This window comes from Sander lucioperca, chromosome 8 (genome assembly GCF_008315115.2).
Source record: "Sander lucioperca isolate FBNREF2018 chromosome 8, SLUC_FBN_1.2, whole genome shotgun sequence".
NCBI lineage: Eukaryota > Metazoa > Chordata > Actinopteri > Perciformes > Percidae > Sander > Sander lucioperca.
Window position 1 is genome coordinate 17,011,401 of NC_050180.1, and position 24,785 is coordinate 17,036,185.

Genomic DNA, 24,785 nt, shown 5'->3' on the forward strand with positions numbered 1-24,785 from the left:
TAACTAAATATACTAACACAAATTAACTCAACATAAATACAATAGTGGGGTGTGTAAATGTAGAAGACATCAGTCGTGTTTGCCATGTGTGGATGAGTAAATAAATGGTGTGATGTGTGTTGTAAGGTGCAACAAACCAAACAAAGAACAAAATGGTGGATGGATGCAGTAGGACCAGCTGAGAGAGAGTGAGACTCCCAGGAGGGCAGTCTTTTATGCCTTCTGTAAGCCACGCCCAGATGGCCAGGTACAGACGACCCTCCCAGCTCCACCTGCCCGCCCACTCCCAGTACCTGCAGACAAAGGAGCAGAACATGACAGGCAGGCAGATTGGGAAGGGTCGTCACATAAGTGTTACAGAAAGACATACTTCTGCAAAAGTGTATGTATATGCACTCCTTATTTACATACACTACAATATAGTGCAGTTACAGTAACAGTATAGGACAATAACTGTAAGCTAGAAACTTGTACTGTAAGCATCGGTGCTGAAAGTGTACACTTACTTGCACATACTGATATCGTAGATCTTTGACCCTTTCTGAATTGCGCTCAAAGGGTACTCTGTACACTTGCTTCATGCGTACCTTGTTGCGATGGAGGACACGGGCAATGGTAGAAAGGCTGACACTGTTGATTCCTTCAAAGTTTACATTGTCTTCTACAACTCTTTGCTGTATTTCACGCAGTCAGATGGCATTGTTTTGACGGACCATATCAACAATGAGAGCCTCTTGCTGTTGGGAGAACAAAGGAGTCCTTCCACCCTCATTTGGTAGTCTTGCAATTCTACAAAAGGGAAAATGCTCTTACAAATGTATACATACAGAAACAATAGTAATGGTCATCACATTCATATGTAAAATGTATTGTAAATTTTCTTTTTTCCCCAGTCCCCTTTCTATTGACAAACTGATGTACTATATCAAATGTATACAGTAAACTTTCAGTCGCACAAATTAGAAAAACAATAGATTTACCTGTTCTCTTCTCTGAATGTCTTGATTATGGTGGCCACAGAGAATATGGTCAAATTGGATTGTACTCTTTGTCCTGCTTCCTTCATTGTCATCCAATGAACAAGAACATGGTCTATCACAGTTACCCGAATTTGATCTGAAATTACTATTCTTGGTCTTGCTCTTCATTGTCCTTGTACTCTTCCTCCTCGTCCACCAACTCTTACACGAACTCTTCCTCCTCTTCCTCCTCTGCCTCTCACATTGTTTCCATCCATTGTGGTATCAACATTCAACGTACCTGGGCCACCTGTGTACTCTGAACTGGCTTATATTCTAGACAACTGATTTGATCACATCATTAGAAACAAGTGTGAACAATTTTGAGTTGTTGTGTGTAAATGATGACAGCTGTGTTGTAGTTGTGTTTAACTTTTGCCACGTGTATTTACCATTTTGCAACACAGTGCAAAATGTGTTTTAGTGAGTGAGAATGTGTTTAGAGTTTTGCAAAAAGAGTGGATGAGATTTGCAAACAGTGTCTTAACTACCTGAACTTGTTTAAGGTTTTGCCTACAAAGTGACTGATTCGACTAATGGGTTTAGGCCACTGAGCATTGGGTTCAGAGAATGGGGTTTAGTGTTTTAGCAATTGTGAAATACTGTAAAATTAAAGTGTCATTTATGTAAAGATCACTGAATTTATAGAGGCCTGTTATTTGCCAATCGGCAAAGACAGGATCTTATTTGGCTGGGAGAAAGACATGATTATTACATATGGGACCATAAATAGAGAAATCTATCAAATTGAAAGTTTTTCTAAACTGAGACCAGATCCTAAGAGTGGAAGTTACAATAGAGTATGAGAAGTATTATTTAGGAGACAGTGGAAGCTTGGCAGCAACTAGTGCAGGAAGTGATGATGATGTACAGGTGTCTGCTCCCGATTGGCACCAGTCAGCATTTGTGACCTGTATCCAATAAACAATTTTTTGTAGGTTTGCTGCCCAGTAATAATACGTGAGGCAGGGCCAGTCACCCCTTCGCCCTATGCCTTTTAAGGAGCACCTTACGAATCCTGGGGTGCTTGTTGCCCCATAAAAATGAGGATATCAGACTGTCAACAGATCTGAAAAAAGATTTTGAGAGGAAGACAGGGATGCTCTGAAACAGATATAAAAATGTGGGCAGTACAGTAGGTTCATTTGAATACACGCAATTTTGCCTGCCAGAGACAGATTTAATACATTCCACTTCTGGAGGTCAGTTTTAAGATTGTTAATCAAGGGTATAACATTTTTGTCATAAAGACCAGATAGATTAATTCCCGAATATTTAAATCCTGACCTAGAAAGAGGGAAGGGCAAGGCTGACCCTGCAATTGTAAGGGATGGATTATTGACCAGAAAAAATTCCCTTTTTGAAAAGTTTAATTTATAACCTGAAAAACTACCAAATCAATCCAGCATTTTCACAATGTCAGAGGCGCATGGCACTGGGTCCGAAATGTAGAGCAATAAGTCGTCCGCATACAAGGACACTCTATGTTCCATATTTCATCTGTAGATTCCATTAAAGTTTTGTGATGTTTTCAACATGAGAGAGTGGTTCAATAGCCAAAGCAAAAAGAAGTGGGCTAAGAGGACAACCCTGCTGCGTAGCCCTTGACAGAGGGAAGGGCTTGGTTTGTTAGTCATTTCTGATGCTTTAGGAGAGGCACATAACAAGCGAATCCATGATACAAGTTTTGGTGCAAATCCAAATATTTCCAATACCGCAAACAAATATGGCCACTCAACTCCATCTAACGCCTTCTCCGCATCCAAAGAAATCACCACCTCGGGAGTCTCAGAGGATGCCGAGGATTGAATGACGCCAAGGAGCCTGCGTATATTGGTAAAAGAATGACAACCTTTAATAAAGCTAGTTTGATCCATAGAAATTATGTCCGTCATAACGGTGTCTAATCTAGTGGTAAGTTTGGCCAATATTTTTACATCGGCATTCAAAAGCGATTGGCCGATAGGAGCTACACGCTGTTGCATCTTTACCGGGCTTTAATAAAAGCGTAATAGTAGCCTCTGTGAGTGTTTGTGGCAAGGCCTCCTGATCCAGTAAATGTTCAAACATTTCAAGGAGAAGAGGAGCTAGCTTGAAAGAAAATGTTTTGTAAAACCCTGGCTTTTAACATGTGTGTGTGTGTGTGTGTGTGTGTGTGTGTGTGTGTGTGTGTGTGTGTGTGTGTGTGTTGACTCACTGAAGGCTGTCATATGAGACAAAGCTCAAACCACTGTTGTAGCCAAATACTGAAGTCTGACCTTGACTGTTGTAACAGTATATAACTGGATCAACTTTTCAGCTGCAGTGGTTGCATCCAGTTGTCATGCTAAAATGGCAGCTTACCTTTCAGTTGTGCAGCAACATATTTTTAATTAAAGCACACAAATCTGTAGATGCAAAGATGTACTTGCAGCCTAACAAGAGGCCTAATCTGTCCCAAGATCAGAGTGTTAGAGCAGCATGCATTAGGTGGAGCATGGAGTGCAGAAGATAGCCCTAATATAACAACTAATCAAAGTCCAGGAATAATGATCTTGTGCTTCAATCCATCAAAAAAAACAAAAATGGCTGCATGTGACAGATGTTCCTTCCCTGTAATAACCTAAGGTCAGCACTAAAAAGATGGTCATCAGCTCCCATAAAACCACTCAGGCATATTAAAACCAGTAAGATGATGATGTGGAAAACATTTGAGGTTGAAAAAAACCACATAGTTTCATCAAAGATAGTGTGCCCACTGCATCACTTTATAGCCTAAAAGTGTAAAAAAAATCTGTGAATGCCTTTTTTAAAGACTGCATTTACATAGTCAATGGGTACTACTGTCCTTTTAGTATGAAAAACACAACACTAAGAGAACATGACATTGACAGTCAGTTCGTCAGCTTGCTGCTAAATGGCCCCTCCTATAGCTGCCTGGTCCCAAAACCACGGTGTCATAATGATAAATTAGGAGTTAGGGCCACAAAGGAAGTGCAGGAGGAAGTGATGGATTTGGTCCAGATGGTCACCATTGCAGGCAGGACAGCAGGAGCTCTGTTAACATTTTTCAGTACTATAAAAACTGTTACAATACTAACAATAAACCCCATCGCTCTTCACTATATGGTGTTTATTGTATTTAGCCACATGTGTCTCCTAATAATGCCATCAAGGTCTGACAGATTCATTAACAAATAATAGCCTCTACATGCCTTCGGCAGATTTGTGGTTTACTGGGGAATTGCAATCTGAATCTTTTGGCAAATGCTGTAGCAATCACAGCCGTAAAGGTCAGTACATTTGTACCTCCCCTAAATAATTAAATAATGCACAAAACCTTCTTTACACATGTGCAGTTATAATGTAAAGAAATGGTGCATCTGACACACAAAGAACTGCTGGTGTCCATGCTTCTACGTCAAGGAGTAGAGGAATGCCATGATGGAGGCCTTCCCGTTCACTCCAGGATCAGCAGAGTCTAATGGCTTCTCATCAATTCCTCCTGTCTAGGGAAGTGTGTGTCATGACTCCTGCAACTACTTCTGACAAGAGTGATGAAGTACTTGTTAAAGTTGTAAGATTCTGCTGGAGTTTGAAACCTTTAGATATAAATCTGTGTAGAGGGAGATGCACAGAGACAGTGAGTAAGGGGCAAACACAGAAGGGGATGAGTGAGAAGGCAAGACAAAGAGTGCCTGTGGTTTAGATGTGACAGATCAGAGAGAGAGAGAGAGAGAGAGAGAGAGAGAAAGAGAGAGAGGCTAATGATCTCCATCTGTCTTAGAAGGCTGGGAGAGAAGAACATTGTTTGGATTTTGGAATAAGGGGAAACAAACAAACAGGATTTGCAGATCACACCCTGGCACTGTGTTATGTGACTGGCTTCATTTGAGTCAGATGGTAAAAAGTAGCTAAGAGACCGTTTAGACCATCAGTTGTGTCATGCTCTTAATTGCCGCTCTTCTGTAAGAGTGCTTGTGTAACAATATTTTGTTTACTGTATGTCTGTCAGAAGCTATTTTGGTATATAGCTTTTCAGATGTGTGTACAGTATCTATGTTAATGTATGTTTGTGTATTGTGTTTGGAGTGTGCATCATTATCTCAGATGAGACTACTGAATCTCTAATTAGAATTCGAATGAATATGACTCCTTGATGGCTCTAACATCAAGGAGAGGGAGTGTGTGACTATTAGCGTGGCCAGTCTGGATATGAGAATACCATCTCTTCTGCTTTGTCTTGTTAGGTTTATTTTATTACTGGACATATGCCAATGACCCTGAAACTGTTCGCTCGCACACACACACACACACACACACACACACACAAAGATAGAAAAATATAATATATAGAAAAGGAAGATGTTGTGTTATGTGATGGAAAAAAATCTTGCAACAACACAAATATAAGCCACCCTCAACAAACCTACTCCCTGCAAGTGTGGGTGTCTAGAAATGAAGATTACTCAAATGTGTCTTGCACACCTATTGCATGCATACCTGTCCAGAAACACAAACTTTAGGAATATAAAATCGAGGTGCAGTACATAGTCTGTCAGAATCTATGCAGAATTTAAGCATATTATTTGTATCCAATTTAGATTATAAGCATGGCGCTGCATTGCAATGACTCCATCAGGTAGAGCTCTTTGCATTTCGTCAGTTACTGCATTTTAACTGAAGGTTGACATTGACATACCGTTTTGAGCAATATAATTCAGCGTTTCATAAGAAAAATACAAAGTGTTATTAATGTTTCAGTGGTCTAACGCACACCATGCATATTATAAACTGTGTCACACAGACGTCTTCTGTCCCTTTATGGCCAAATGCACAAAATAATCTACTATACATGTACATTTCAAGACTCATTACGCTTTGAAGTTAATTTTGTATGTGTACATTTGTCACAGGGTTATTATACACAGATGAGAAGTAACAGTGGATTTTGAGAACTGCTGAGGTTGCCGTGGAGACGGGTCAAAGGGAGCTGTTGGAGCAGATGGCAGTGAGGTGACCCTGCAGGCCGCCTATCTGTTCCTCTGTTTCTTCATGTAAATCTCAGCCCTATACGTGTCACCTCAGGTATAGCCTACTGGTGCTATCACTGTATTTACACACCTGGTAAAAAAAAGGAAACACACGCATACAAACACCCTTCCAGTGGGATTATACACTGTGCATGCTGGTTGTAATATGCCAGGACTGTGTTAATCCTGTCCCTCAGGTGTGTGTCCACCTGCTTTGGCTCTTTCCTGCAATTGACTGGGCTAGCCTTGTCCTCTTGCTCCGACCGAGTAACAGAATGGACACCAGGTCACCAGGGCTTCCCTCTGAATTACCCACAGAGATTGGCACTGATTAGAGAGCTAATCCTCTTTCATTGCCTACTGTCGGACTTGCTGCAGGATGTTTTGATGGTCAGGATCTGCCTTGACTGGAAATGTTTTTTACATCTCTGTGGAGCGTTGCATGTCTCCCCTGTCGATTCCCCCCTGTGCCTATCTGCATAAGCTCCACACAGGTGTATTTATTGGACATTTTACTCTTTCATTTAGCAGGAATGGCTTCTTTATCGCCACTCCACCACTGGGTTCTGTTATCTGAGGCTGACAGGAAGGTGTGTGTACTGTATGAGTGTGTGTTGTGTATGCCATTTAGACTGTGTGCGTTTGCAAGAATCAGGAGCCTGCGTATGCCACAGGACCACGCGCAAATGTGTGTGCATGTGCTACACCAGGTAGCCAGAATGTATGCTGGTGTTGAACACCAGCAAACGTTAAGCACCAACCTGCATTATTGAATGTGTAACACGATGTCTGTGAGCTGAGCCCTAATGGAAGAAAAGTGTAGTGTACACTCTACCCATTGGGGAACATAAAAGTTCACAGTGATATTATCCAAGATACACTGCACAGAACCACACACACTGTACATGCTGCCAGCGAGAGGCAGGGGCATAAGCTGGGATGAGTTTGCAGGAAAAGAAGCCAAGAAAAGAACTGGAAAGGTTTACTGAAAGGTAAAAAAGAGTGTGGTGGTGCCAATTCTGGGACAGTGACAAAATGATGAAAGAATGACAATGCGGGAGAAAGGGCGACGCTTCTTAATGAGATAGAATGAAAGAAAATATCGCTCTGTGCTACAGTGAGAGAGGTTAAGAACCAAGCAGAGCCAGATGAAAAGAGTGAGATGTTGAGCTCAGTGAGGACACAAAGCGACTGTGGTAAGCTACACCTACACAGATTGTTGATATGTCGATACTTCATCAGAGGTATGGTTGAGGCTGGAGTCTAGCAGACTTTGACGGTAAACACAAGTATCTTCTACCCATCAAGTTCTCCTTTCCGTCCTCTTTACCTCCTCCATCACTCTGCCTTGCCTGCATTCCCTCTTCATCTTTGTTTCTTTCCACTTGACATCCATCCAAGGTCCCAAAAGCAGTAATGTTCAGCGCTTGCTCGTAAAACAAACAGACATACACGCACTATGTGTTGTATGCCTTCCCATTTATTCATACTCATTTCAACTTTGAATTACATCATGGGTGCACGCATCCTCACATGCTCCATTCTTTATGGATCCTCACAAACACATAACCCTGTAAAGTTACACCTTCCTCCTCTCTTTCTTTTGCTCTCTGTTTTGCAGTTGTAGTAGCCTGTCTTCTCTCCCAGTACATGAACATGCATGAGTGCACACATTCAAACATACACTTGCAGGAGTTTAAAACATGCAGCGAATACATTCTCACTTGCCAAGTTCACACAGATACAGTTTCTTTGTTGTAAGACTGTATCGTACATTCAAAAATAATTTAGAAACTTCAACTCTGCCTTTTGAATCCACGTCTGTTTCTGGTGCAACGTCAATCTGGTTCCACTTTGGTGATTTTATTAATAACAGCAGACAAAATAATTGTATGCAAATGTGCAAAAATAACACAATAATATCTAAAATGTAAATAGACAATTGAAATTAAACATTCAGCCAGTAGCTGTGTTTGAATCGGCATCAAAAAATAACTTTGAATGTGGTTAAAGCAGGAAGGTTAGTATATCAGTCTGCATTGATCTATACATTAATATGACTCTTACCGTATCTGTTATCTCTTCATACTGAATGAAACCTTTCTTCTTCACTTCATTAAATCCCTGCAGTCATCTGAAGGCAGCAGGACAGATACATTATTAAATCTGCAGCCTCCAATTTGAGAAGCGCCTCCCCAGAGTGAGGTGCCATTGGCCGTCCAGTGCGTTTTATCTTCATTAAATCATGTGCAAATGACACACACATCAGACAGGTCTGTTATAACTCTGCATTCTGCTGTTTTATACCAGGGATATCAGATTAAGGAGCTCCTTAATCCTGGGCATCACAGCCTTCTTTCCAATAAAAAAAAAGGAATAATCAGCGGTTTGTGTTGTTAAGCAAATGCTGTATATATATATATAATGTAACCATTTACAATGTGAAATACATTAGAATTATGACAGAAATAGCATCAGATTGATGCAATAATATAAACAGCCTCACTAAGCAATGTTTTTTTATTCATTACTATTAACATTGTACTAAATAACTGATGAAAACCCCACACCATCTGCCTCTGGCTGCAGACTTCAGGTGTTATGTGTTCAGGTTGTGCAGCTCTGCACCATCCAGATAACAATACTATTTCATGCTTCACTTTGATCGGCTCAGAATGATGTGACCAGTGATGTGCTGGGAGTGTTTTTATTAATCACCACACCTTTTTATCTATATTTACCTTAAGCCAGCCCTTTCGCACTTTGCGCTGCTGCACATACATGAACCGAAATAGCAGGCGCTGCTGCTTTGCACTTGTTGTCGACAATTAAAATATGTGTCACAGATCCCTACAGACTGTAAGGAAAGTTGATTGGGCAAGTTGTGTGTGGCAGGCAGTGTAATTACTTTTTTTTTCAATTAGTTAAATCTAGAGACAAAGTCCTTGTTGTGATTTCAACATTCATAGCAAAATTTCCCTAATATCGGTCATCAGAGTCTCACTATTTTACTCTGTATGAATCTCGGTATAATAGGATTAATTACATTTGCATGCATCTGTGAACATGTTTCAGAGTGTTCTCACTTTTCTGCTCTACTATAATGCACAGAGGAGACCATAAAATCTTGAGGACACCTCTCTGTCTCTCTTCTCCCCTCGTCTCAGCATCCCTGCTTTCTGCTCACTATACTGTAAACAATAGACCCATAAAAATGCTCCTCATTCAAAGCACACTTCACATTCCCTGTCTGCTTAATTGAACCTCTTAATGTGAATACAAGTTATTTTATATTATCATCCTGCGTAAAATGTAATCCTTGTTGAGAGTCTGAAAAATTAAATTATGTGATGCTAAATGAGGTTGCTTTTTAAGTAGAGAATAATACATTGTTATACTATAAGGAAGCACATACTTCCTGAGCGTTTGTTTTTGCAGCCACTTGAAGTCTGACTCAGTGTGATTCTTCAGCTAATTGATGTGGAGTTATAGATAAAAGGCCTGTTAAGGTTTGTCAGGAATGGCAGCCTGCAGACAGCTCTCCTGTAGGAGGAGACAACTGTGAGATTATTGGATGGAGCAACGGCATTCATAAGGGGCAAAGATCCAATGTCGCACACACACACTTGTACACCCACATACACATACACACACACAGCTGCTGAGAGTGCAGAATCATGGTAAATCTCCAGCAATCAATATAACATTTTCTCAGTCTGTTCCCTTCACTCTGTGTCTCTATCCCTATTGCTGTATCACTCTCTCGCTTTAACTTTCATTGTCTCTTACAGTTTCCTCCTCTTTTAGTCAAATACATCTTTAATTGGTCTCCATGTAGCACATATTAGGTAATGAATTGTTAAATGTGGTTCCCATTGGTTAGTTAACATGCTCTGAAATGAACAAGGAACTGACACAAAGGCACTTGCTTTTAATTTCCTCTGTCTTTTTAATTCACAAAGATATGGATTATTGAGGCCTCTCAGCTGGAATCCCACTTTGAACAGCTTGATCACTGCCATGTTTCATCATCAAATCATCTTTTAGAGAGCTGCTTAGTCAGAAAAGCTAGATTGGCCGCTTGGCCAAAAGGGACCAATTGTTCCCACTTTCCATGATGATAGCCATTTGACGGTGCCGGTGACTATGACACAGGAACCTGTCTAGTCATATTCGTGGGAAAGAATGCACACTCCTGCTGCTTTTGATGTTGAAGTATTTCAGCTTTGCCAGAGGCAGGGCTTTTAGAGAGCACAACTGTGGTGGACAGTGGGGGAGCGTGATGTGGCTTAGGATGAATATAACTGCTTTTATTAGCTTCCTCTGGATGACACCATCCAGCTTTCTGCTCAGCTTCTCTCATGTGGGAAACGGTCAGGCCTGGAATTGAATTCCGTATACTCTGGGGTGACTTTATAAGGGAATCATACAGGATAGTTATTGCACCATCATGAATGTAATGAAACTGGCTCAAAGGTGACAACTGTACAGAGGAAGGTCACTGTTATTATATGGTGATCTCCCGCAGTACAATATAAGAGTCTGCCATCCATAGAGGAGAACCGAGACTTTTCTAGTCAAGCTTAGAAGTCTTGGGAGACTCACAAGGACTCTGTGTTTGTTCATGTCTCCGTCTTCCTATTTTTGCCTTTCTTCTCTAGCTTGATTGCCTTTGTTGGTAAAAATACTGAAAAATCTTTGGGAGCCAATTTCCTGAGACTAAAGGACAAGCAGGCCTCTGTTCACAACTTCCCAACCGTGTGTGTGTGTGTGTGTGTGTGTGTGTGTGTGTGTGTGTGTGTGTATGTGTGTGTGTCCATGTCCATTTGTATGCCTGTATAGGTACCTGCTCACCCATATACTGCATGTGCCAGTCATTTATACATTTGATTTGTTCTTATTTTCACTTTTGTCACCAACATCAGCCATCAGCATTTTTCTCTTTTGCAAATCTCCCACACCCACCCACACAATTTCAATGACTAGCAGAAAAAGCCCAGTGATCCAAGTATCTCAGATCCATTCTTAATTCATTAATTTGCTGTTTCCCTACAGTCAGTCACCCAGAATAATCCATCTGGAAAGTCCAGTGAGCTTTTCCGCTACCAAGCAGAAATGGGATTGTGGATGACTTATCACAAAGCTTATATCCACAGACTCCCACTGTGTGTTAATGTATCCTCATGTAGGCCTGCACGCGCACACACGCACGCACGCACGCACACACACACACACACACACACACACAAACATACACATACATACGTTTGATTTAGTCTCTCCTCAATAGCACTTAAAACCTACTCACTGTGAAGTATAGCATTTCAGACTTTGAAAACGTTGAGAACACAAACCCAGCCATGCTCGCAATTACTTTGCAAATAAGCCACTGCATGCTACATCTTTCACACAATTAGACATAAGCCGAGGCTCAGTCATTTTCTACTCCATATGGTACAAGTTCCTTAACTTTATATGTGTAGCACACATCCCAAGTTAAAAGAATACAGGCCAATTGTAAGAGTTTACAGAGATACTTGGTGTGTTACCGCCTGGCTCCAGCCCGGCAACAAAAAGGGAGGCACTAACTAAACCACAAGCTAACTAGTGGGGTGTGTAGGTAGAGACATCAGTCATGTCTAAAGTGTGTGGATGAGTAAAAGTATGGTGTAATATGTGTTGGATGGTGCAGCAAACCAAACAAAGGAATAATCTTGAGGTGGATGGAGTAGGCCCAGCTGAGAGAGAGAGAGAGAGAGAGAGAGAGAGAGAGAGAGAGAGAGAGAGAGAGACTCCCAGCTTCCTGGAAGCCACACCCAGATGGGCAGGGAAAAACAGACATCCCTCCCAACTCCACCTACGACCCCACTCCCAGTAGTTGCAGAATAAAGAAGCAGAGAGACAGGCAGAGTGGGAGGGGTCGTCACAGGTGTCACCTTCTGAAATTAATTCAGCCTGATTTGCTGCAGAGATAGACCTTTTTCACGGCAGATATATTGACATGTCATAGTAGGAAAAGCACAGGTGTATTCAAAACCATTAATGATGGCTGTATTCCACTTAGGAGAGACCCTGGTATTGTGCATGCGGACTCACTGAAATAACTTACTGGGACACTTGATGGAATTGAGCCATCGTTAAGGTTATCAATTTCAGCTGTGCTTTTCCTACTATGACAAGTCAAAATGTCTGCTGTGAAAAAGGTCCATAGACAGTGCTTCTGCCCAGAGTATACTCAGATATCAATGTTTTAAAGTGAATCATTGATCACAGACCATTGAAATTTGCACAAGCATACCAGCGCAGCCATTCCGGTCCCCTAAAGACACATAGTCCCACAGGAGACATGAATCGACTCTGCTCACAGACAACCATGTCATACAGTACATGTCAAACCCAGACAGGATCTAGCAGGAGAAACTTGCTATAGCTACAACAGTTTTGCCAACTTTAACCAATTCTCTAACTAGCAAAGCAGCCGTTTCTGCAATATTTATGCTATTAAATTGTCATCAAAGTTGGATTTTGTGGGGCGCTGTGGGTCAGAAGGTTGAGGGGGTTGCAGGGTTGGTGGTTGAATCGTTAACCTCCTCCTTTCCACATGTCAAAGTGTCCTTTATCGAGACACTGTCTTTTATAAATAAGACAAATAAAACATATATTTATTTTCTGACAATGCTGTCACAACCTTTAATTAAGTTAACAGCTCTCCATATATTTTTGCATGTTTAATTACCTGTTTATGTCTGTGGTTGAACATCAAATGGTTGGTGTTTAGGATGGTTGGGACAGCATCTTGCATGGGCATATGTGAATGTGTGAATAAGATATATATTGTAAAGCATTTTGTCTGTTTAGCTAAAACCCAAAAATGGGGTTGGTACAGATTTGCAACCATCACCTGATTACAACATAATAGTGTTACAACACAAATTTCACAAAAGAAATATTATTGGCTGGGCCAAGAGTTCATTTTCATTAAAATTCAAACAAAATCTGGAAAGTCAAAAGTCTTTTCTTTACCATGTCTTTTAAAGTAGCAGCTATACATACAGGGATGGAAATAAAACCAGATTCTAATCTTGAATATATAGCATATAATCACAGAAGGTCTTTTAACAAAAAGAGACAAAACATCCATTTCTTTACTCACGATGATGTCACAACCTTTATTAAGTTAACAGCTCACCAGATATATTTTCATATTTAATTACCTGTTTATGTCTACGGTTGCTTAATTCCAGACGTTGCCTGCTAATGGCAATCGGAGACTCTTTCCTTTTGTTAGAAGGTGCTCCCAATCCTCCCTGTTTTAAGTGGTGTCCCCCCCATGAACCGTGATAATTGATGTATTTCCCATAAAGGAGTGGTAATTAAGATAATGAGATTTTCAGAAGCAAGTGTAGCATGCACAAAATGAGGGGGAGCATGTTTCTTGACTGCTTCACTTTAGTTTTATAAATGTTCCTGTTTTATTCTCTTCATTTCACCAGCTCTACTTATCTTACTATCTGTGTTCTCCTTACCACATCTGCTTCCCCTCTCGTCTCCCATACACAGCATGTTCTCATTTGTTTGCCCAGTGCATAATTGGCTATAGGATCACCCATTGTGTAATTATGTATAGCAGTTTGATATGTAATTAAAATTGTATCAGTATCCAGTGTAATTTGTGCTGTGTGATTACCTATTAACAGTGCAAACAGTTGTGCCTAAAAGACCATGACCGCCCTTCTCATAGACGCCACTGTGCTTCTTCGTCAGTATTTACAAACTGACAGGTTCTACATCTAAAGCAAAAAACTAAGATCAACACCTAAACACTTTTGTCTGCATCTCCTCACATGAACACTTCCTTCTGACAGCTTGAAGTATTGTTAAGTATGTTATCCTGCAGCCTTAAACCGAGCACTTTACACGATTACGCACTTTACTTGAAGTGCTCATATTATGCTCATTTTCAGGTTCATAATTGTATTTAGAGGTTATAACAGAATAGGTTTACATGGTTTAATTTTCAAAAAACACCATATTTTTGTTGTACTGCACATTGCTGCATCTCCTCTTTTCAGTTGTCAGTGTTGAGCTCTCTGTTTTAGCTACCGAGTGAGACATCTCACTTCTGTTCCATCTTTGTTGGGAGTCGCACATGTGCAGTACCTAGGTAAGCACTGCTAGCTAGTCAGAAGCAGAGTATGAGGGCGTGCCACACTAGCAGCTAGGCGAGCATTATAACGTGTGTTACAAAGTGACGCACGTTCGTCATGGAAGTAAAGGCTGGACTACAATAGAGCTGTTTGGAGCAGTTTGTGAACAGTGTTTTCTCTGAAAGATGGTAAGTCCCTTTAGGGTGGGCTTTGGGCTTTTTCACTTTGGAAGCCTATTACATGCACAAAAAGATATATAACACAACAAAGGAAAGGGAAAACGCCAAAAAGCATAATATGAGCACTTTAAGACAAGACCACGCGCTATACTGCACATCACTGTGCTGAGTGAGTTAGCTCAGCAACATTGCTTGCTCCTCCCAAATACAGACAGCAAAACACAGCAGGGCTTTCAAACCACTTGTTAGAGCGCTCTTTTAATAAGGCTAAAGAAGAGGGCTTGTGAGGACACTCTAAGGAAACATCTTAATGAAAGCACCAGGCTACAAACTGGCCTGAATAAGCCGCTTTTGCAAGTTCACCACTACATAATTACACATGCCCCAAAGGTCTGCTGTTGGGAGTAGCCCCTGTTTTATTCAATGAAGGTTTGTACTTTCTTCATAGCTGGCTCAGGAAGTGCAGAATTTGTGTTTGCCTCCATAGCGCATCTGATTGTATGGAGAATGTGTGCTTGTTTTGTCTCTGCTTCTCTGTGTGTGGTGGTCAAAGGTCATACACTTCTTATCTGACCTACTATAAAAATGTGTAGTTATTACCATAAATAAATACATATGGGTCACTGCACACAGAGACGTACCTGCAAGCCTACGTACCATTTTATATCAAACCTGTTGCCTCATAAGCACTGCTATTATATCAAACATGTCATGCTTGCCAGCCGAGAAATGTGGGTTATAATGGCTTAACATGCCCCAACTTTTCCTCATGATGTAATGCCGCAGCAACAAAAAATTATGTCGTAGGTTTAAGTGTATGACCGAATATACCAAACTTAAACAAAGTGTTAAAAACAGCGGAGAAAGAATGTGTGCATGACTTGACTTTTTCTTCCTTTTTATGTAAAGGTGAGCACAAATAGCAATGTAATTCTAGAATTGTTGAAGTATAAGTGTACAAGCATAGGCCAGTCTGACTGGTTTCATTAGTTCCTGCTGTGCTGATAAAGCAGGGGTTTATATTCAAGTTCCACATATATAAATTAAGTATAAGGTCAGAGGTCTGGAACAATGCCAGCACAACTCACCAACATGAATACAAAAAAAAAGTGAACTAAAACTACACACATTAAACAAGACAGCACAGTGGCTTGACAAAGTTTCCTTGTAACGAGTGCCTTGCACCCTGGCACAAAAGGTATCACTTTCAGATTAAAGGCACTGATCCAAGTGTTCATTGGCCAAGCAGCTGCTGTTGGACCACACAGATTTAGTGCTGAACTGCAAGAGACTCCATGAATTTATTTTTATTTAGAATTTTGTTCTCTTATCCTGCTAGCTAGCATTGGCAATAACATTCGCATGTCACTGACTTACCGTCATGAATCATTGTCATAGTAATGACATTTCGCTTTTTGTGGTTGGTCCAGAGTGAATACACTAACAGAAACTGACAACAAGTCAGCTCTAAAAAATGTGGGCACATTCAATCACACTGGCAAAAAAAAAAAAAGTTTCCTTACGCAAAAAGTGATCTGGTCCAAATAAATGTCTAGTGTGGTCTGGATCCAGATCCTGGTCGGTTTCGAATTCGGCAGAATCTTAACCAATGGATTCGGTATTCGGCCGAACCCCAAAAATCTGGATTCGGTGCATTCCCAGTAGAAATAGAACGAGAGTAAAACAGAAATTGAACTGCTTCCTGTGGTCATTTGACTTGTTCTAGAGAAAATAGCGAATGTTGTTGTTAGGACCGTAAAGTGTGTCACGCTCACTCTCACAATTTGAGATTTACCAAAAGAAATATGCAGCAAATAAATCCAGCAATCCTCAATGTCTTTTTAGCTGCAAGACAACGGGAATTGTGCACAAAAGACACCTCTCCATGCTTTGTTTTACTCTTTATAGCAAGATAGTTCATGCGGACGTTAGTCCGCTACAATGGTCAGCATTGTTTGTAATGGCAACGGTACACATAAAAATTTCCGCAGCTCTGACCATCCTGCTATTTGGATTTGAATGGGAATGTCCGTTCTCTCATTCTATTTCTATGGTCTGGTCTTTTATCAGCGCTGCGATAAAGTCTTGGTGTGCTGTATCCAAAATACAGTTGTCATATCCAAAAAGAAAACTACATTCATAAGTAAAGGCATCATAAATATGAAACAAGCTAGCCTTGAGCTCTTTTTTTCCTTTTTGATTTTACCGTCAATACTTTGATACAATTTGTCTCTACACTAATAGTCCCCATAACTATAGCTAAAAACTCTCCTTATAATGTTATTGCCAAAATGTGAGATACCTCACAGCACTGTTGAACTGCTTATGAGCAATTTGTTAAAACTTCCAGCTTCTCCAGTGCAGCAGCTCAGTGGCCAGTGGTATCAAACATTGAACATGTGTGACCGTGTAAGTGTAAGGAAAGACATTGCCGGAAATAAAAGCAGTTAAAGAAAATACAAATGCTAATGGTGTTTATGTCTTTCTGAGTGGGAGATCTAACATGTAGACACAGCCCCTCCGTTTCTCCTCTGGTGTTCCTGTTTAGTAATGTACAGTACAAAGAGGACCTTCTTTCTGTTCTCCTAACCCTTAACCCTAAAGAGCGCAGAACACACAAATGCTTTTAACAACTACAAAGCTGTTGCATGTTCTGGCATTCCCCTAGAGGAAGGACTTTAGCAGCAGGTCTGACATCTGCCGTATGGATGATTAACATCATTAGAGCATCAGCTGCTCCCTCTCACATAGACACATACACACTCCATGATGGCTCTTCAAATACCTAACACTCATGCAGATTAAATTGTGGTATGTTCTTGGCAAAGCAGTGATTAATTTATGATTAGGAGGTCGGATAAATGGAACCCAAGGTGTATAGACACTAGAGAGAAATGTGTCTGCAAAGACACGAGGCAGTTGGGAGAGAGAGAGGAATGAGGACAGACAGAAAGGGGATGAGCATTTATTTATTTTGAAGAGGAGGTAGGAGATAACTTCTGTCTGAGCTCTGTGTTCAAATGCTAACAAATCTCTAAGGCAGAGGGGGATGCAAAGAAAAATATTGGGTACCAATTAAAAATAGCTCAATTAGTTTGCCTGTATTGTTCGTTTGTCTTGTATCATACTATATTGAAATGGTCTTTTCCTCCTTTTCAGCTCCCTTGACCGACAAGCCGCCAAAGATCCTGTTTCCCTCGGAAAACAAGATTAGCAACATGGAGCTGCAGCTAGGTAAGAGCATCATGGGATTTCCTCCAGCTGCAGTCAGTACTATCTGTGTTATTTCCAAATGACAGAAAATGGATGACTTTACAAATCCTCTTCAACGCGCCTCCAGGCGCCAAACACAGATTGATGATGGCACTTTTATTTGGTTGTGAAACAGCAAAAGAAAAAACTATTGTAAAAGTGTTTTCCATATGCAAATGGTGGGTGCTAATGTCCCTACGGCTGTTTTGTCAACAATGAAGAGCCCATATGGTGCCAGGGTTCCATACGCTGGCTCACCACATGGAAAGGCGGCTGCTTTCAGTCGCCGTTGTTTGTCTTCTTTGACGTGGGGTCAGGATGGGCCTACCATGTGTGCATGCGTGCATGAGTGAATATATGCGTGTGGTTGTGTTTGTTTGTTTTCTGTGACAGCATATTGCTTGATTTCTGGGCACAGTCCGCTGTCCACATGGTGCTTGCCGCTCTATGAATGGCTCGTGTGTCTGTCATGGTGAAGCCGATCGGACAAGACTGCGACGTCTGGAAAACCAAAGAAGGATTGGATGAGTGTGTGACAGAAAGAGAGGAGGGTGGGGACAGAGACAAATGAAGGTCTAATGATTCACTGAGAGGTTACCTTTTGTCTTCTATCTGATGCTGTTGGAATCCAGGTAGATGATTTAAAATGCCTCCGTGCTTGGCTGATCAGGGGTGAAAAATTGCTGCTGTTGATAAACTGACAAGCACGGCCTCACATGTCAGCACCATGCATGAACAGGTTGCACAATGCACCCTTCAGTTATTTGTGTTGTTTGTCTTGATATCACTGGGATTTGGAGGAAAGCTTTTTATCATCCTTTGAATCATTCTCACAGGTTTTTAAAGCATCTCTGTCAGTTCTTTCTTATGTATGCTTTGTGCGTACGTGTTTTGTGTGTTAAAGGGTTAGTGCAGTTACAGTAATACCCAATTCAGTGATTTAGTACTGCACTTCTGTACCATTCGAGACTTGTAAGCAACAGTTCGTCAACAGTTGTAAAGCTAAATCGGTGCAGCAGAGGTCGAGATATCCTGACTTTTACTCCCAGTCAACACTCTGGATCTTACATTTCCCATAATGCAATCAAATAGTGTATCTTTGTTTAAGAGGGTTTCACAAGGGTTATTTTTTGAGACTTAACAAAACTCCCTCCAAAACCATAGAAGACATTATAAAACTGGCTAATTAGTACAATCCGACTAAGTAAACTGGCCTTAATGTGTAAAATCAGCGCAGTTCCCCTCTAATGGTATGTTACAAGAGGGCTTGACACTATCATGGAAAACAGATAATAAGCAAGGCAGAGGAGGAGAGAAAGAAAACATATGTGTACTGTTGTGCAGTGAGCCTCCACACTCCCAGAAGAGTGTCTAAAGCACAGAGACACCAAGGTAAATATTTTACAGCCGGGCTCCATTTTGTGTGCAGAAAAGTTGTCTCTCCCTCCAGACCAGAGTTTCTATTCTGCTTTATTTATTTATTCTCCTCTTCCTTAATATTTGTTGAGTCATGCCCTAAGCAGCTTTATGGAGCAACGTGGCAGATTTATGGTAGCCAGAGCGTGCACAGAAAGGGGCTGGTCCCTTATGGCAAGTGGGAGATACGGAGAGAGAGAGAGAGAGAGAGAGAGAGAGATCCAGTGGATGCTTGTGGATGGGCAGTAAAATCAGAGCCGTAAGCAGAGAGATAAATCTGCAACACTGCCGGGAAACACAGCCCCACTTTATCTCCTCTGCTGCTGCAACCAGTGCAGGTCTCAGAGAGCAGCCATCACAGCCAGCTTTACACGACAACATACACAAACACAGACATATATAAAACACATATGTTACATAAACTCGCAGCAGGGATGTAGTTGAAAGTCAAAGAGGATGATGCAGAGAGGAGAACCTAAAAGGAATGTGAGAAACAAGAGTGGTCGTAAAAGCATGAGGACTGGGTGTGTTGAGGGAAAAGGATGATGGGGAAATGGAGACAGAGACGTGAGTGGGGTCTTGTCAGAGTGTCCCTTCCCCTGCTCTCCAAAGGTCTCCTTGCATATCTCTGCTACTGTGTCCCTTTCAGCTGAAGGGCCAAAATCCCACAGCTACAGATTCTATCACTCAGGAGGACCACACAAACCCCCACCAAATAGCTTGGTGTGTGTGTGCTGTTATCATCACAGATCTACAAGGCTTCAGGGCCTCAGGAGTCCTCAGGGATGTGTGACTGCGAATATTGAAAGCAGGCTTGTTTTCCATCACAAATGTTACGTTCAGACAACTTAACATTTTTAGTTTTCAAAGGAGACAAAATCAAGGTTGTGTAGGATGGTTTGAATTTTGTCAGTAGCAATTTTCTATTGCCAATTTTCTATTGCCAGATTTAGTGCTGTCCCCCAGTGGTGAGTTGGTGCAGTCCACAGAATAGGAGGGTGATTCATACTGGGAGGTTTGAATTTGTGTCTCTTTGTGTGTGTTGGACGTCGTGAGAGGGAGAACACAAACACACAGAAACACACACACACTTACAATATGTGACATATTACATAAAGCTCCAAATTTAAAACACACACACTCACTCACAGACTCACTGACTTGAGGTTTACAGTATTCCCTCGGGATGATGTGTCATGGATTCGCCGTCCCAGAGGAAGAGGTAGAGACATACAGCTCACGCTTACGCAGCAGTCCACTTTAAGCATCTTTTCGTCTCAATAGCTCTCGCTCTTCGTCATGTACACGCACACACAGGTACTTGCACATGCCCCATGTACCACTTGGGGTGGGTAGGTCACACACACTTGTGGCACAGTCCTCGTTAGCTGTGGGATAATTGTAACTGATAGAGGATTTTACTGTCCCCCAAAGCCAGCAGATGGGTGCACTCTAGTGGAAAAGAATTAGAATCAATAATTTCAGAGAGCAGGACCCAACAGCACAGTATGGGTGGCAGGAAGGAGATAACTCTTATATCTACTCGTATACTTTAATATAGTAAGTAAAAAACTGCTCCACAAAAAGTTGTTGCCATGATATTCATAGTACAAATACTGAATGTCTCTTTAATAAAAATGGTTAGCAACAACCATAACATGTTAGCTTGCCAGCCACTATGTCACAAAGCTTCCAGCACCACCTATTTTAAAGGGAATTACTATTATTATGCCTCTTTCTGGTCTGGCCAGATGCACTTAGAAGCAATTGAAATGCTGCTGCTTTTCATTTACTTGAAAGGGTTTTCTTTTTCCTATTTTTATGACAAGTTGCTATGACTACTGTATGTTACGAAGCACAGGGGCGTAAATACTGTATAGACAGTGCACGCGGTGTGGTTGCACTGGGGCCCGTGGGGTGGGGGGCCGGACCGGAGGGTCACGGTTCAAGTCTCCGTACAAACGAGTGTGGACTGGTAGCTGAAGAGGTGCCAGTTCACCTCCTGGGCACTGCTGAGGTGCCCTTGAGCAAGGCACCAAACCCCCAACTGCTCGTGACACCTGTCACGGTCAGCCCCCTCACTCTGACATCTCTCCATTAGTGCATGTATAGGTCCTGTTTGTGTATGTGTTCCTGTGTGTAATGTAATAAAAGAGTGTAAACATGTAAAAATTACCCCTTGGGGATCCATAAAGTATGTCTTCTCCTCTAAGCAGAGCTCCACACCTACCTTTACTAAAAAAAAATATATATATATATATATATATATATATATATATATAATTATTTTTTATGAATGACTACTGTAGCCTTGACTTTTGTCATTTCAACTGAAGATATGCAGTTGAAGAACACTCTACTATATAAACCTACTGACACATAACACCTGTTTTTCTCCTCTTGATTCTTCATGCTAATGTTCTTGCTCTCTCCCTTCCTTTTTTCAATCTGTTTCTGTCTTTTCTTTTATCCCGTACCTCTCTTCTCTCCTCATTGCTTCACATATTGACCTCTGCTTGCTTAAAGATTTGAGGATTTGTTAAAAGAATGTACTGATTTACGAAAGTCTGTTGAAGTGGTTAACACACTCCATCTTCTCTTCTCTTCTTGTCTCTTCTCTCCTTTTCTTTTCTCTTCTCTTCCCGTCTCATCTCTTCTCTCCTTTTTTCTCCTCTCCTCATCTCTTCTATTCTCTTCTCTCCTTTTCTCATCTCTTCTCTCTTGATCTTGAACACCTAGCTGTTTTACCACGCATGTCAACCTTTCCATGGAAAAGGGTGAAATTGAAACTGACATTGCTCTGGAGAGTTGCTAAAGGTCAACACAGAGTCACTTCATTAAATTACTCTTTGTCTCTCTCTTGCTCTCTGTCTGTCTCTGTGTTACACTCATGCACACACACACACACACACACACACACACACACACACACACACACACACAGACACACACATTCACACACACTTTTTCATTCCGTCACTTACACCATCTCTTACGGTTCCTGTCATGTTTCTTTTTTCAGCTCAGACATGCATGAAAGTATCTGTAAAAGAAGCTGTCATTCGTGTATGCAGTGTGTGTGTGTGTGTGTGTGTGTGTGTGTGTGTGTGTGTGTGTGTGTGTGTGTGTGTGTGTGTGTGTGTGTGTGTGTGCGTGTGCGTGTGCGTGTGTGACTGAGGTGTCTGTATAAGAATGGGAGATGTTGACGATAATATTGTTGGTGATATTGGTGATGGAAAGGATGGTAATCTTACAGAGAATCCATGAAAAACCAAGAATATTTGTTCCAGCTGCACCCATAATGATTTAAAACATTGCTCATTTAATGAGATGAAATCTATCAGTGGAAGATTTTTAATTAACCAAGTACATGTATCTATATCTTTAAAGGAGGGACAAAGGGGCCACTTTCCCAAATGTATATGTCTGTGTGGATAATGTGTTAATTTCTTGTGATAAATTACATATTTACATTCTAACACCGAAAAAGAAATCCAGTCCTTAAAGGTCACACTGCATATACAGAGATAAAAGAAATGTCGTCATTCAATTTGCTTTCAGTCCCACAGTGACCCCGCGTTAAGTAAGTCTTGGTGACCGGTATGGTAACTAGTGTGTCAGCGAAACAAAGCTAAATGTTTAAGTGTGTGAACGGTCGTCATTAATCACTGAGTCTTGGCCTGAGAGCTGGAGCCTGCTGTACTGTATGATAAATGAACTAACAGCGCCTCTACACATGCCTAACAGGACGGGAGAGGGAGGAAGGAAGGGGAATGAGAAAATACACAAAGGCAGAGACAGAAACAGCACCACATAGCAGGCAATAAAGACAAACAAAACACCCAGCTGTGCATCACATACAGTTGATTGTTTAATGCCACCTTGACATTACTCACCACAGCCAGTGAGGCCGGTAAGAAGATGCAAGAGGAGGTGTGAACCAGTTCTTGAATCATACCAGGCTCCTGGTTATTTTTCCTGTGAGGCACCAGGCTGACGTCGGACTGTCAGCCGCTCTCTTTGAGCAGCTGCAGTTTTAGCGGCGTGTCCAGCACCGTTGGTTTTTATAGACCTTATCAGCAGCCGTTAAGCCAATTCAGCATGTTGAATCGGTGGCAGAGGCAGTCACTAAGAAAGAGCTGTCTGACTGGCTGCTCAGCCCAGTGAATCAGTGATTTTGTTTAATTGTGTGGTTTCTCCTTTTTTTTGCCTTTACTTCTTCCACTGGCAGCACTCAACAGCAGTGCAAAGCAAAGCAAAACTTTTACAGTGACAGTGCCAACCTTTTATCAGACACATTCTCACTTCATATCCCACTTAGTCTGCAAAGCATTGTCTCAGATTTGACTTATGTTTTATTTAATAAAATCCAACTTTCTTGTGTATTAAACCAATGCACTCATAAGTCCAGGAGGCAGGGAAACATAATGAGGGTTTATTAGAAGGTTTAGTTTACACCAGACTTGTCTACATCTAGCACCATGTTGTTCCTAAAATGTTTTACTGATGCGCACTAAAAATTGCCTTATAGCACCATCACATAAATAATGACAATATCTGTACCTGTATTCTAGCACTTAAAGACAGAATAACAGCAAATATAAACATAATCTAATTGTAGTCCACTTATACTATTCAGAATATACTGTTGTGTAAACTTCAATAATATAAGAACATACGGCTCTTACAAGACGTGGTTCAATGCCGTGAAAGGGGATAAATTGTTTTATGTTTCTGTGATATTTTTTGAAGTAGAAAACAAACTACTGACTTGTTATTTCCTGTCACACACATGCAGAATGCACATGCATGTTGGCAAGATTGTCTGGTGTAGTCTTTGCTGTGTGTAAGTGCCACCCAGAAGACTTGAGGTGATGTGAGGTGACGCATGAGTGGGTTTTTTGTCAGCACTTTTTTTTTTTTTTTTGGTGCCATAAGGTCCACCCACAACAAGGGCAACATATCTGCTTCTTCTCTCTCTGGCCTGAGCTCAACTTTATGCCTACTGTCAGGTGCATATTCAGTTTAGTCAGTCATATGTTTGTGCATGTGTGCCTCTGTGTGTGTGTGTGTGTGTGTGTGTGTGTGTGTCTGTGTCTGTGTCTGTGTGTGTGTGTGTGTGTGTGTGTGTGTGTGTGTGTGTGTGTGTATGTGTGTATGTGTGTGTGTGTGTGTGTGTGTGTGTCAGTATTTATAACACAACCATTATCCAGGCCATCCCGAGCAGTTGTGTTAGATCAGTCACCGGTAAGAGTTTCTCCACCTTTTAAGCCAAAGGATGTCTTTAAAGAGATATGATTTAGGTAATGGTAGCTTTTACCTCGTCTGCCTCTGATGCTCAGGCTCACTGACAGGTAATCAAAGAGAAGGAGCACCCCACTCAGCCCTGCATCTCTTGGTATTTGATACAACAAGGGCAGACAGGAGGAAGAGGCAGACATAATGACAACCGCTTCCCTTTCAGAGGGTCTCTGCTTTCAGAAACCGCCGGTGTATCTTCCTCCGGTCACTGCCATCTCTTTTTGGTCAAAGTGGCCATTACAAGGTCAGGGGATATCACCTAAAAGAGTAACTTAACATACTGTAGAGACTACATACATGCAGTGAGTAATTGACCCCAATAGGCAGAACAAGATAGACAGTACAGTAATAAGAAAAGGTGGAGGCAGGATGGAGAAGTGAGGAAAGAAAGAGGAGGATAGAGAGAGATGGAGGGAAAAGGGGGGAGGGAGCTGGCACTGGAATGACATGCATGAACAG

General features: G+C 41.4%; 1 protein-coding gene across 5 annotated transcripts in view; it reads left to right on the forward strand.

The window, feature by feature from the left end:
* The window catches only part of il1rapl1a (interleukin 1 receptor accessory protein-like 1a), a 190,790-nt gene that overhangs the window by 123,170 nt on the left and 42,835 nt on the right, over window positions 1–24,785 (forward strand). For all 5 annotated transcript variants that reach the window (XM_036004285.1, XM_031293733.2, XM_036004286.1 and 2 more), the window contains exon 6: window positions 17,517–17,591. In XM_036004285.1, the coding sequence (XP_035860178.1) occupies window positions 17,517–17,591 (75 nt within the window). The remainder of the gene's footprint in view (window positions 1–17,516; window positions 17,592–24,785) is intronic.